This window comes from Saimiri boliviensis, chromosome Y (assembly GCF_048565385.1).
Source record: "Saimiri boliviensis isolate mSaiBol1 chromosome Y, mSaiBol1.pri, whole genome shotgun sequence".
In the NCBI taxonomy this organism is placed as follows: domain Eukaryota; kingdom Metazoa; phylum Chordata; class Mammalia; order Primates; family Cebidae; genus Saimiri; species Saimiri boliviensis.
In genome coordinates, this window is record NC_133471.1 from 20894678 (window position 1) to 20906906 (window position 12229).

At 43.7% G+C, this 12229-nt stretch overlaps 1 protein-coding gene across 1 annotated transcript in view; it reads right to left on the reverse strand.

Annotated features, from left to right (window-relative positions):
* Positions 1–7552: 7552 nt before the first annotated feature.
* The window catches only part of MXRA5 (matrix remodeling associated 5), a 42641-nt gene continuing 37964 nt past the window's right edge, over positions 7553–12229 (reverse strand). The window contains 1 exon segment of the mRNA XM_074392414.1: positions 7553–8457. Within this exon segment, the coding sequence (XP_074248515.1) occupies positions 7553–8457 (905 nt within the window).

Sequence of the window (12229 nt, forward strand, 5' to 3'; positions counted from 1 at the left end):
CCTACTGCTCTAGTTGAACTCAGCCCTTCCTTTCTCCTTGCCAACAACGCTTACAGTAATTCCCCTTGGCTGAAAACAGTCTATTTAGCCCCTCAATTTTTTTCTGTTTACATAATTAGAAAGCATCAGAGTGTTTTCTAAAACAAAGAAGATACATTTTTCTTTCAGATATATATGCTACCTAACAGGGAGCAGACAGAGCTTCAGTGTTTTCCTTCTTTTTTTAAATGAAACTTTTGAATTTTGTCCCACTAGCTATATGCTATCTTAGTGGTTTTCCCAATGACCCAGTAAAGTGAGTGGTATCTTCCCATTTATACAAAGAAACAGAAGCTTAAGTAGATAACATCTAAATTCCCACAACTACTAAATTTAGGTACTACAGGATCTAAATTTACTCTGTGTCTCATTCACTTGAAGTCTCCTTTGATTGGCCATGTTTTCCCAAAGGTACCCATTCAACCAAAGCCATGTTTAGCCATGTTTTCCCAGGGTTCTTTGTTCACTCAAAGCTTCATTTCATGGATCTTTTTTTTTTTTTTTAAATGGATGACAAACATTGCTTTTAAAAAATAATTTTGCCAGTTACAAGATTTTAAATATGAGTAGAAGGCAAACTTTTTAAGTTGTTATATTTTATTATTAAATTGGTGCTACTGAAAAAGTTTAGGAATTAAGTAGCCTAATTGGCTGTTTTAATTTTTTTTTTTAATTGACATCAATTTTTTTTTCAGTGTTCTTTTTTTTTTTTTTTAAGTTCTGACGTACATGTGCAGAGAATGCAGGATTGTTACATAGGTATACACGTGCCATAGTGGTTTAGTGCATCCATCCCCCTGTCATCGACATTAGGTATTTCTCCTAATGTTATCCCTCTCCAATTCTCCCACCCCCTGTTATCCCTTCCCTAGTCCTACCACCTCCAACAGGCCTTGTTGTGTGATGTTCCCCTCCCTGTGTTTCATGGACAATATTTTTCTGAGGCTCTTAATCCACTCAAAGCCTTGTTTGATCAGCCATGTTTTCCCAAGGTTTTTCATCCCCTTTAAGCCTTGTTTGATTAGCCATGTTTTCCCACGTCTCCCATCTACCCGGAGCCTTGTTTGATAGGCCATGTTTTCACAAGGCTTTCCGTCCACCGAAAGCCTGGTTGATCGGCCATGCTTTTCCAAGGCTCCTCCTTCACTCAAACTTGCCTGATTGGCCATGTTTTTCGCAAGTATCCTCATCCACTCAAAACCTTGTTTGATCAGCCATGTTTTCCCAAAGCTTCATGGTTAGGCACAGCACAGCATAGCACACACATTGGTTCTAATTTTGGTTTCTGGCTCTGGTTATGCCACGAAGCTTAGGATGCACAAGCTGCAGCTGAAATTGGATGGTGTAGGATTGCAGCTACGCCAGTACTCCAATTCTACACCATCATGGTGGTCATAGCTACGCACCCTTTCTCAGAACTCAACTCTCCCGAGAATGGTTGTGATGTTTAACTTGAATTTGTTTGGAAAACCATCACTTTTCAGACTAGCGGAGAAATGACAGAAATAAGCAACATATACTGAGTACTTGTGATGGGGTAGGCTTTGTTTTAAGAACCTCATCTTCTGCTTTTACAATGGCCTTATGAGGTGAGTGTCCTATAAGTCTCCTCTTTCCCCCAAACTTGAAAACAGAAGCATGCAGAATTTCAACAACACACCAAAGTTCTAGTGTCTTCATGGGGTAGGGACCAAACAATATGGTACAAATTAGCACAATAGTTTGCCCCACAGAAGGTTAAATGATAGGAAATATGTGATGAGTCACAGTACAGTTTTGCAAACCACTTCAAGAACAAATGAGTGCCAGCACTAATTAACACCACTGCCTCATCATATTCTTGCTGCTCTTTGTACTCACCCAGGCTTCTCTCCCAGAGATTATGATTTGTATGTCAGAGATATTAATAGAGTCTAGTGTGGCCAATGGAATGGTGACCGCCAAAGATGTGTCTATATCATAACCTCTGGAACATGTACATGTGAACTTATTTAGGTAAGATATAATTGACTTAAGTATCTCATAATGAGATCATCCTGGATTAGATGATCCCTAAATCTATAGACAAATGTCCCTATAAGAGACAGAAGACTGGTAGGCTGAGGAGAATTGCCTGAACCCAGAAGGCAGAGGTTTAAGTGAGCCAAAATTGCACCATTTTACTCCAGCCTGGGCAACAACAGTGAAACTCCGTTTCAAAAAATAAAAAAAAATAGAGAGAGACAGGAGATGCAGACACAGAGGAGAAGGTCACATGGAGATGGAGGAGAGACTGCAGTGATGCAGCCACAAGCCCAGGGATGCTGGAGCCCCCAGAAGCTGGGAGAAGTAGGAAGGACACTCCCCTAGAGCCTCAAGAAATAACTGGATACAACTGAAATGGATTAAACAATAGCTTCCCAAAAAGATATGTCCACATCCTAATCTGAGAACCTATGAATGGAGCCTAATTTGGAAATAAAGGCTTTGCAGGTATACCTAAGTTAAGGATCTCAAGAAAAGATCATCCTGGATTAGTGTGGCCCTAGATGCAATGACAGATGTCCTTCTAAGAGACAGAAGAGAAGATGCATATGGAGAGCAGCAAGCCACATGGACACTAAGGGAGACATTGTAGTGATGTGGCCACAAGCCCAGGGATCCTGGAGCCCCCAGGAAATGGGAGAGGCAGGAAGGATCCTCCCCTAGAACCTCCAGAGGGAGCACAGCTCTGTCCACACTTTCACCTCAGATTGCTGCTCTCCAGAACCGTGAGAGAATCAATTCCTGTTGTTTTAAGCTACCTGTTCTGTGGTCATTTGCAATGGCAGCCCCAGGAAATGAAGACATTTGGACATGGGGATGTTTAAATCAATCCAGGAGATGGTAACATAAAGCTAACAAGAACCACAGGTTTCTTGTGTTCCAAGGTTGAAGTAAAAAAGACTTCTAAAAAGGAAGCTGAACAGCTTCTCAGGATGAAAGTAAACCAATGTTTGGGTTTTTTTGTTGTTGTTGTTGTTTGTTTGTTTGTTTGTTTGTTTTTTTCAGAACAGAGTCAGTTTGTGCTGGCCATCCAGGTACTCACTAACACTACCCTTCTTAGCTCTATCCCTAATCTGTTACTGAACTTCCACCTCCAAAAGATTTGGGTCCTTTTTTTAATTTTTGGAGACACTCTTGCTTTGTCACCCAGGGTGGACTGCAGTGGTGCAATCTCGGCTCACTGTAGCCTCAACATCTCAGGCTCAAGTGATCCTCCTACCTCAGCCTCCAGAGTAGTTGGGACTACAGGCATGCACCACCACAAACAGATAACTTTTTTTTTTTTGAGATGGAGTTTCGCTCTTGTTACCCAGGCTGGAGTGCAATGGCGCGATCTCGGCTCACCGCAACCTCTGCCTCTTGGGTTGAGGCAATTCTCCTGCCTCAGCCTCCCGAGTAGCTGGGATTATAGGCACATGCCACCATGCCCAGATAATTTTTTTGTATTTTTAGTAGAGACGGGGTTTCACCATGTTGACCAGGATGGCGGTCTCGATCTCTTGACCTCGTGATCCACCTGCCTCGGCCTCCCAAAGTGCTGGGATTACAGGCCTGAGCCACCGCACCTGGCAACAGATAACTTTTATATTTTCTGTAGAGACAGGATCTTGCTATGTTGCCCAGGCTGGTCTTGAACTCCTAGGCTCAAGTGATCTGCAGGCCTCAGTCTCCCAAAGTTCTGGTATTACAAGTGTGACTTGGGTCTTAAATTACGGAAGTGCAGCAAAGGATTGTGTGGGGTTCAGTGTCTCTCAGATGGAATTCAGCAGCAGGGTTGGGGTCTTCCTCATCTTGCCCCACATCTGGCCCACCTTCACTGAAACAAGAGTTGCCTTTGCAGTTACAAACCAGATTTCAAGGACTACAGCCTGGTTAAAGTTGTTTTTTTTTTTCAGTGAGGGCCTGGGGTAGCAAAATGGCGACAACGAACTGTTAGCTAGGGATTTTGCTGTGTCCACAGATTTACAACCACATATGCCAGATGTTGGAACTTAGCCAGTTAGAGAGAAAAAATAACTATTTTTTAGTTACTATATGAATTACAAATAATGATACAGCCATATGTGATTCTGATTAATGATCTGCTCAAATCACACACCTCTGTGTTCTGGACAAACGGGTTTAAATGGATCTCATTTTAGTTAAGTCATGAGTTGCTAAGTACCTCTCATCATGACCATCTCTACAAGAAAATTTTTAGTATTTGCATGTGGGGAACATTCCCGTGTGAGACCCCCAAAAGGCGTGAGTCTCGCTATACAGTGAGTTTGATCCCAAACACAGTTTCCTGTTGGAGGCAGTCGAGCTATCAGGAAAAAGGAACTGAAAGATGAATGATCAGTTTCTAATATCAACCACGGTATCATTTGGGCCTAAAACTATGCGGTGCTGCTAGACCAAGTGACTCCCTGCCAGCAACCAGTTTCTGCTTTTAACTTTTTATGACTCTTTCTTTAAGAATAACCTTTAACCTTTTCTTTACTTGCCTGACTGCCTTGTACCCTAGATAATGGTTTAACTGTGGGAATATTTGCAAAGCAAATGCCACCATACGGGATGGCTTTGATCCCTGACTCAGAGACTCCTGAATGGGGGAGTTGAGATAAGTTGAGTCAGGAGGAGACAAAGGAGAATCTGGTTAAAAGATATTCTGATGAGCAAAACCAGAAAAACTTTTCACATCTCAGTTATAAAACAAGATCAAACCAGAGATACCTGCAGCCATGAGGAATAATGCCTGGATGTAAATAAGCTTTGTGATCACAGGAAATTCTATTACTTTTTACAACCACTGATTGTGTATCTGACTTCTCTATTGCATAGGCCATGTAAGGTATAGATTTGCATTTTCTCTTGCAACCACTGATTGTGTATCTGACTTCTCTATTGTATAGGCCATGTAAGGTATAGATTTGCATTTCCTCTTGCAATGACATAAACCAGAGCAAAGAAAGTGTATTTATTCCTGGCCTTTGAAAAATAAAATTTGCTGTTCAGGCACAGACTATCCAGCCCTCCAGATCCCTGCTCTCTGTCTCTCTTATTTCTTCAAGCGCGTGCTCTCTTCCAGGTATTGGGACCCTCTTGCAGGTCAAGAGACCCCCGGCAGACGTGCCTACCTGTCCCGACGGTCGCCGACATTTGCATTTATTTCTCAGGGCTTCTCTAACCAGTCACCTCAAAATAGGGGGTTAAAACAGCAGAAATGAACTCTCTCACAGCTCTGGAGACCAGAAGTCTGAGATCAAGGTGTCTCAGGCCCACGCTCCCTCCGGAGGCTGTAGGGGAGGACCCTTCCTGCCTCTCCGAGCTCCTGGGGGCTCCAGCATCCCTGGGCTTGTGGCTGCATCACTCCAGCCTCTGCCTCCGTCTTCGCGTGGCCTCCTCCTGTATCTGTGGCCCTCTTTTGTCTCTTAAACTGACAGCTGTCATTGGATTTAGGGCCCACCTATTCCACGATGATCTCATCTCAAGATCTTTACCTTAATTACATGTGCAAAGATCCTGTTTCCAAATCCCATTCCCCAGTTCTGGAAGTCAAAATATGGTATATATTTTGGGGGCCACTGCTCAATGTACTACACTTGTATGCAGTTCACTCTGGGTGTTCTCGGGGAGGATCCTTCCAGCTCCTGGAGGCTCCAGCATCCCTGGGCTTGTGGCCATGTCACTCCAGTCTCCCCCTCCATCTCCACGTGGCTTCCTCCTCTGTGTCTGTGTCCCCTCATCTGTCTCTTATAGGAAAGCTTATTGCATTTAGGACCCATCTTTATCCACAATAATCTCACTGCCAGATCCTTCACATGATCACATCGCAAAGACTATTTCCAAACAAAATCGCACTGACAGGTGCGAGATGACTGTTTTGTAGAACGTTATTGAACCAACTACAATATCCTACCATGTTCAACCCCAAATGAAACACATATTAGACAAATATGTCTATTATTTTAAAAGACAGTTATTACTTCATAATATTCTGAGAGACGGTCTCACTGTACCACCCAGGTTGTCCTGCAGTGGTGTAATCATAGCTCACTGTAGCGTCAAACTCCTGGGCTCAGGTGATCCTCCTACGTCAGCCTTCTGAGGAGCTGTGACTACGAGCCTGCATCACTATTACTTTTTATCTGTCACTAGACCCCAGGTCTCCTTGCTTGAGGGTCGAACTTTCTTCATGATGTTTTTGCTGCCGGGAAAGCACGTCCTCCCATTTGTCCATATCATTCTGCCCAGCCCTTCTTCTATTCTTGACTCTAAACATGCTAGCTCAGTCATAAAAATATAGCTCTTTTTTAATGGGATGACAGTCTGCCCTGTTTTTTTAATCCTCTAGAAACTGAATGATCTCTGAAGCACTTTTAATGTTTCCAAATGTCTCTTCAGCCTATCACCTCACGTGAATGCAGAAATTTGGGTAGATAGGATGTTTTTACCATTTTTTTTCCCCCAGGTAAAATTGTACCAAGGTTTGTCCTGCAGAAACATTCTCTATACCTAGATGAATTTACCTCCCTAGATCTTATTTTTCAGATCATGCACTGAAGTAGGCAGTTGAAATGAAAGTGTTTCTAAAACACCATGCTGCATGTATTAATCTAGCACAGTGTTTTCCAACCAGGGAATGGGGCAGCCTCATGGTGGCCATGTGGTCATTTCTCTAGAGATGTTTTCATGAATGGGACATAGGCTTTATGCCTCCCACGAAGTTTAAAAAAAAAAAAAAGCATTCTTTAGTTTCCATGACCAACATTCTTTAACAACTGGTGACATTGCGTTTCTTGAAATGCTGACAGTCAGATTTTTCTGAAATCTTCATCTTGTTTGCCTTTTTCCTTCCTCTCAGAGGACGCAAAAAAAGTACAGTTTTGCATATTTGTAGAACACCAGTACATGTATTTCCAGATGTCTCTTTGACAAAAATTTAAAAAGAAAAATCCTGAAGGATTTCCTAGAGCACTGCTTCTCAGTCCCTGGACTGTCTTGCTGCATACTGAAATTGTCACTACATGCAGGTGACATTCGAACCCTGCCTTCCTGCCTGCCAAATCTGTCATCAGAAGCATTGCCTTAGACTCAGTTTCCTTGCCTGTTAAAAATGTGTAGAGAAGAGAATTATTGAGAGAAGGTGAAGGAAAGCAGTTTTTTCAACCGCTCTGATGGAAACCCAAATTCATGTGATCCTCTTTTGTCCTTGAAAATAGCACTGTCATCACTGCACAGTTTTGGGGAGAGTTTTGTATTCTTATTAGAGACGGAGTTTGACCATGCTGGCCAGGCTGGTCTCGAACTCCTGGCCTCAAGTGATCTGCCGGTCTCGGTCTCCCAAAGTGCTGGGATTACAGGCGTGAGCCACCGCGCCGTTATTTAATGTCATTTAATTTTACCGCACTCAGGGAGCAATGCGTGCGCATACTCATCCAGAACAAGGACTCATATTCGTTGGGGCCACCCGCCCGGTGATTTGCAACAAGCCAGGCAGAGCCGCCTACCTGAAGAGCGAGTCGATCATCCTCTTGGACGGCAGCCTCCAGAGGATGCGTGGCCATGGGTCCCCCGAGGCACTGCAGTCCAGCTTCAGGATCCCTCCGTACCTGACATCCGTCCTCCGCGGGGAGGTGCCAGTGATGCGCGCGTTGGCTGCTGCGCGCTGCACGGTCAGCTGCACCGTCCTGCGCGCGGAGCCTACCATGTTGGCGGCCACGCACTCATAGCGCCCGCTGTCCTTGGGCGCAAGGTTGCGGATGTAGAGCGTCCCGTTGGGGAAAACGAACAAGTTCCCGTGGAGGAACTGCGAGGGGTGGATCTGGGTACCGTCCCCGAGCACCCAGCGCACGCTGGGCAGGGGCGCAGCCTTGGCAGTGCAGTGAATGTGAATGCTGAGCCCCGGGGGCAGCGAGATGTTCTCTAGTTTCTCCTGGTGGATAACGGGAGGCAGTGCCGCCACGTGCAGGCGGATGGCCAGGCTGTCCGCCCCGGCTGCGTTGCTGGCCACGCACTTATAGACGCCTCTGTCTGAGAAGGACGCCTCCTTGATGGAAAGGGTCCGGTTTTCGTGCAGGGTGATGCGGCCCTCCACGGGGGAAACAGTTTGCCACACCCTCCTGTCGGGGAAGATCCGGGAAATTTGGGGAGCCGGGGTCCGTTTGGCCAGGCACTCCATTGCAATGGTGTCTCCCAGGTAGAGCGTGACGTCCCGGTAGTGAGAGGCTAGGATTTGCGGCTGCTGCACGGTGACCGAGAGCAGGACCACCATCCTGTCCAGGCCGTGCAGGTACCTGGCGGTGCACGTATACTGGCCTCAATCTTGCACTTGAACCTTCTGTATCACTAAGGTACCGTTCTTGAGAACCTCAAAGCATTGTATCCTGGTATTCGGAGTCATAAGAGCTCCTGGAAAAAATAAAGTCACCTTTGGCATGAACTGTGCCCTTTTGATATGCCCAAACAAGCACTGTTCTTAACTAAGCTAATTCTCCACCTTACCACCCAAGAAGCAAAAGCAAATGCAGAAGGTAGAATGTTTTCGTGTTTTTAAAAGTATTTTTTTATATTTATTTTCTTTGTTAGAGACAGGGTCTTGCTCTGTCTCCCAGGCAGTGATACAGATATGGAATCATAGCTCACTGAAGCCCTGACCTCTTGATGGTAAGTGGTCCTCCTGCCTCAGCATTCTAAGTAGCTGGAACTACAGGTGCAGGCTGCCACTCCTAGATTATGATGATGATGATAATGATTATGTAGAGACATGGTGCTTTATGTTGTCCAGGCTGGTCTTCAACTCCTAGTCTCAAAGAGTGCTAAGATTACAGGTACAAGCTACTACACCTAGCCTGTTTTAGTCCTAACCTTTAAAGAAATGTGAAACTGAGATGTTGCCTAATACCTGCTAGAAAAAATACTATTAAAAAGACAAGAAACAACAGATACCGGTGAAGATGTCAAGAAAAAACCCTCATACACTGTTGGTGGGAACATCAATTGATACAATCAGTACAGAAAACAGTATAGAGGTTCCTCATAAAACTAAAAGTAGAGCTGCCCTATGGTCTACCAATCTCACTATTGGCTGTTTAGCCAAAGGAAATGACATCAGTTTGTTAATGAGACATGTACACTTCTGTGTTAATCACAGTATTATTCACAATAGCCATGATGTGGAGTTAATCTAAGTGTCCCTCAATGACTGAATGCATAAACAAAATGCAATATATATGCACAATGAAGTACCCTACTTCTTCTTCTTCTTCTTTTTTTTTTTTTTTAAAGAAATCCTATCATTTGCTATAACATGAATTAACCTGGAGGATATTAGGTTAATTGACATAAACCAGGTGCTGAAAGACAAATACTGCATGATCTCACTTATGTGTGCAACATAAAAAAGCAGAACACACAGAAGCAGAAGCAGATACTGGAATGGTGGTTACCAGGCCTAGGGGTGGGAGAAAAGAGAAGATATTAATTAAGAATTATAAAGTTCAGTTAGGAGAAATTATGCTCAGGTGATATACTCATGGCAACTATAGTTAATAAGAATTGTGCTTATACTTGAAAATTGTTGAGAGTAGATTTCTGTTGTCACCACATAAAGAAAGTCTGCTGTTAAAAAAAGAGAGACACACACAGAAGAAGAGGGAATGTTTGTTTCTTTTTTTCATTTTTATACTGGTTCCAGAAACAGGGCCATCTTCAGGCAAAGGATGGCAAACATGGATTTTATAGAGAATTCTGGAAGCAGGCATGAGTCCCAGAAACTTCCAAGGTGTTTGGCTTGTTCATGTCAGTTATTAGAGACACAGCCTCTCCTTCATTTATTTATCCCCATGGTGTCCTTCTGAACTACTAGTGCTTGCTGGCTGCATGAGCATTCCGGGCTTGCAGTGGCCAGTCACCCCTGCTCAAAGGGCCCTTTGAGTACACAAGAAAGGTAAGTTAATTCCAGCACCCTGGGAAGCCAAGGCAAGATTGCCTGAGCCCAGGACTTCCAGACCAGCCCAGGCAACATGGCTAAACTCTGTTTCAATAAGAATAAGAATAAGAATAAGAATAAGAATAAGAATAAGAATAAGAATACTAATAAGAAGCTGGGCATGGTGGTACAAGTCTTTTGTTCCAGCTACTTGGGAGGCAAAGGTGAGAGGATCACTTGAATCCAGGACAGACAGCCTCCAGGAAGCAATGATATGACACTACACTTCTGCCTGGGCAGCAGAGTGAGACTCTATTAAAAGAAATAATAAGGCAAAGAAAGGAAAGAAAGATAGATTGATTAGATAAGGTTATTTCCTGCTTGAGTTGAGCATGAATTCATGTTTCCCAGTGATATCTGACCTCACACCACTCTAGCCTGTGGTTGCAGGTAGGGGATATATTTCCCAGGAGAGTACTTACTTCCCTCTAATCTCTGTACTCCCCATGTTTTACTCTGACCTCCTAGAACTCTGCCATCTTCAGGGTCTGTATTAATTGTGTTTCTGATGCTCTGGCATCTGGGGTTTTGCTGACTCTGGGGAAACTGCCTTTTCCAAAGCTAGATAATTGCTAGAGATAGCAAACCCCTTACCTATAAGTGCACCTTGCATGTGCAAACCAACCTGAGACCACACCCTAACTACCTCCTATATTGGGCTATCTGATTCCAGGTCACTATCCTCTAGGCTTTATTGCCCCAGGGTGAGGTACTACACAACTAGGGACAGCACCCTGTGTGCCAGAGTCTGCTGACATTTTTCAAAGTACTCAATTCTAAGCCTCACCTGTTTCTTCCCATAGAAACCACAAAAAAAGGTGCTTGCCCACAGTTCTCCCTCTCTGTACTTTCTAATGAAACCTGACGTTTCCCTCTATGGCCCTGCATGATATGATGTGCTCTGTCCTGGGAACTGTAACAAACTGTCTTTTCAATGGCAGTAATCTCCTGATCTGTTGGCCTAACTATATGCCTAACCATATAGGCATGCAATGAAACTGTAAGTAAGACCTCAAGCTCTCATATTGTGGGTTCCCTGTAACTGACAGAGATGCCCAAATTTATAAAACAGAACCAAGCCACTAAGGCAGAGTGAGAGAACTGTGGCTGAACACTGTTTGTTCTTGGTGCAGTAACTCTTGACAAACAACCTACCAGAGACTTCTAGTCTGGGGTTTGGAAACCACCCAATCATGGCTCAACTATTTGGACTAGTCAGAACTAAACAAATTTGAATTCTTAATTTGTGTAAATGGACCTGATTGGGAACCAGTACAGGAGCTGTTTCTATTTCCTTTGTTCTTCAGAGAGCGCACTTTTCACTTGCACTGAAGGCTATGTCTACTCAATCTGCAGATTGTTTTTTGTTGTTTTTTAGAGAAAACAAAACTCCCCCTTTATCCTCAACAGATCTCATATACTTTTTTAAAATAATGAAATATAATAATAAGACCCACATGTTTAAATAGGGGAGCCGAAGAGAGCCCTGAATTTTAGAACTCTTTCTTCTCCCATGTTACTGGACTTCCCTAGATCTGGAATTTTTCATTCTGACCAGTGCCTCAGACTTTTTTTTTTTTTTAATTTTACTTCAGGTTTTTGGGTACATGTGCAGGTCATGCAGCATTTTTGCATAGGTGGTTTGTTGCATCTATTCCCCCTTTGACTATATCTGGCATTTCTTGCCATTTTATCCCTCTCCACCCTCCCCCACTGCTGTTTCTTCCCTAGCACCCCCCAACTGCCCCCAGAGAGTGATGCTCCTCTTGCTGAGTCCACATGTTCTCATTGTTCAACACCTGCCTATGAGTGAGAACTTGTGGTGTTTGGTTTTCTGTTCTTGTGTCAGTTGCTGAAGATGATGGTTTCCAGATTCATCCATGTCCCTACAAAGGACATGAACTCATCATTTTTGATGGCTGGATAGTGTTCCATGGTATGTATGTGCCACATTTATTTTTGTCCAGTCTATCATTGATTGGCATTTGGGTTGGTTCCAGGTCTTTGCTGTCATACACAGGGCTACAACTAACATACATGTGCATGTGTCTTTATAGTAGAATGATTTGTAGTTCTTTGGGTATACACCCAGTAATGGGATTGCAGGGTCAAATTGAATTTCTATTTCTAGATCCTTGAGAAATTACCACACTGTTTTCCACAATGAACTAATTTACACTCTCGCCAACTGTG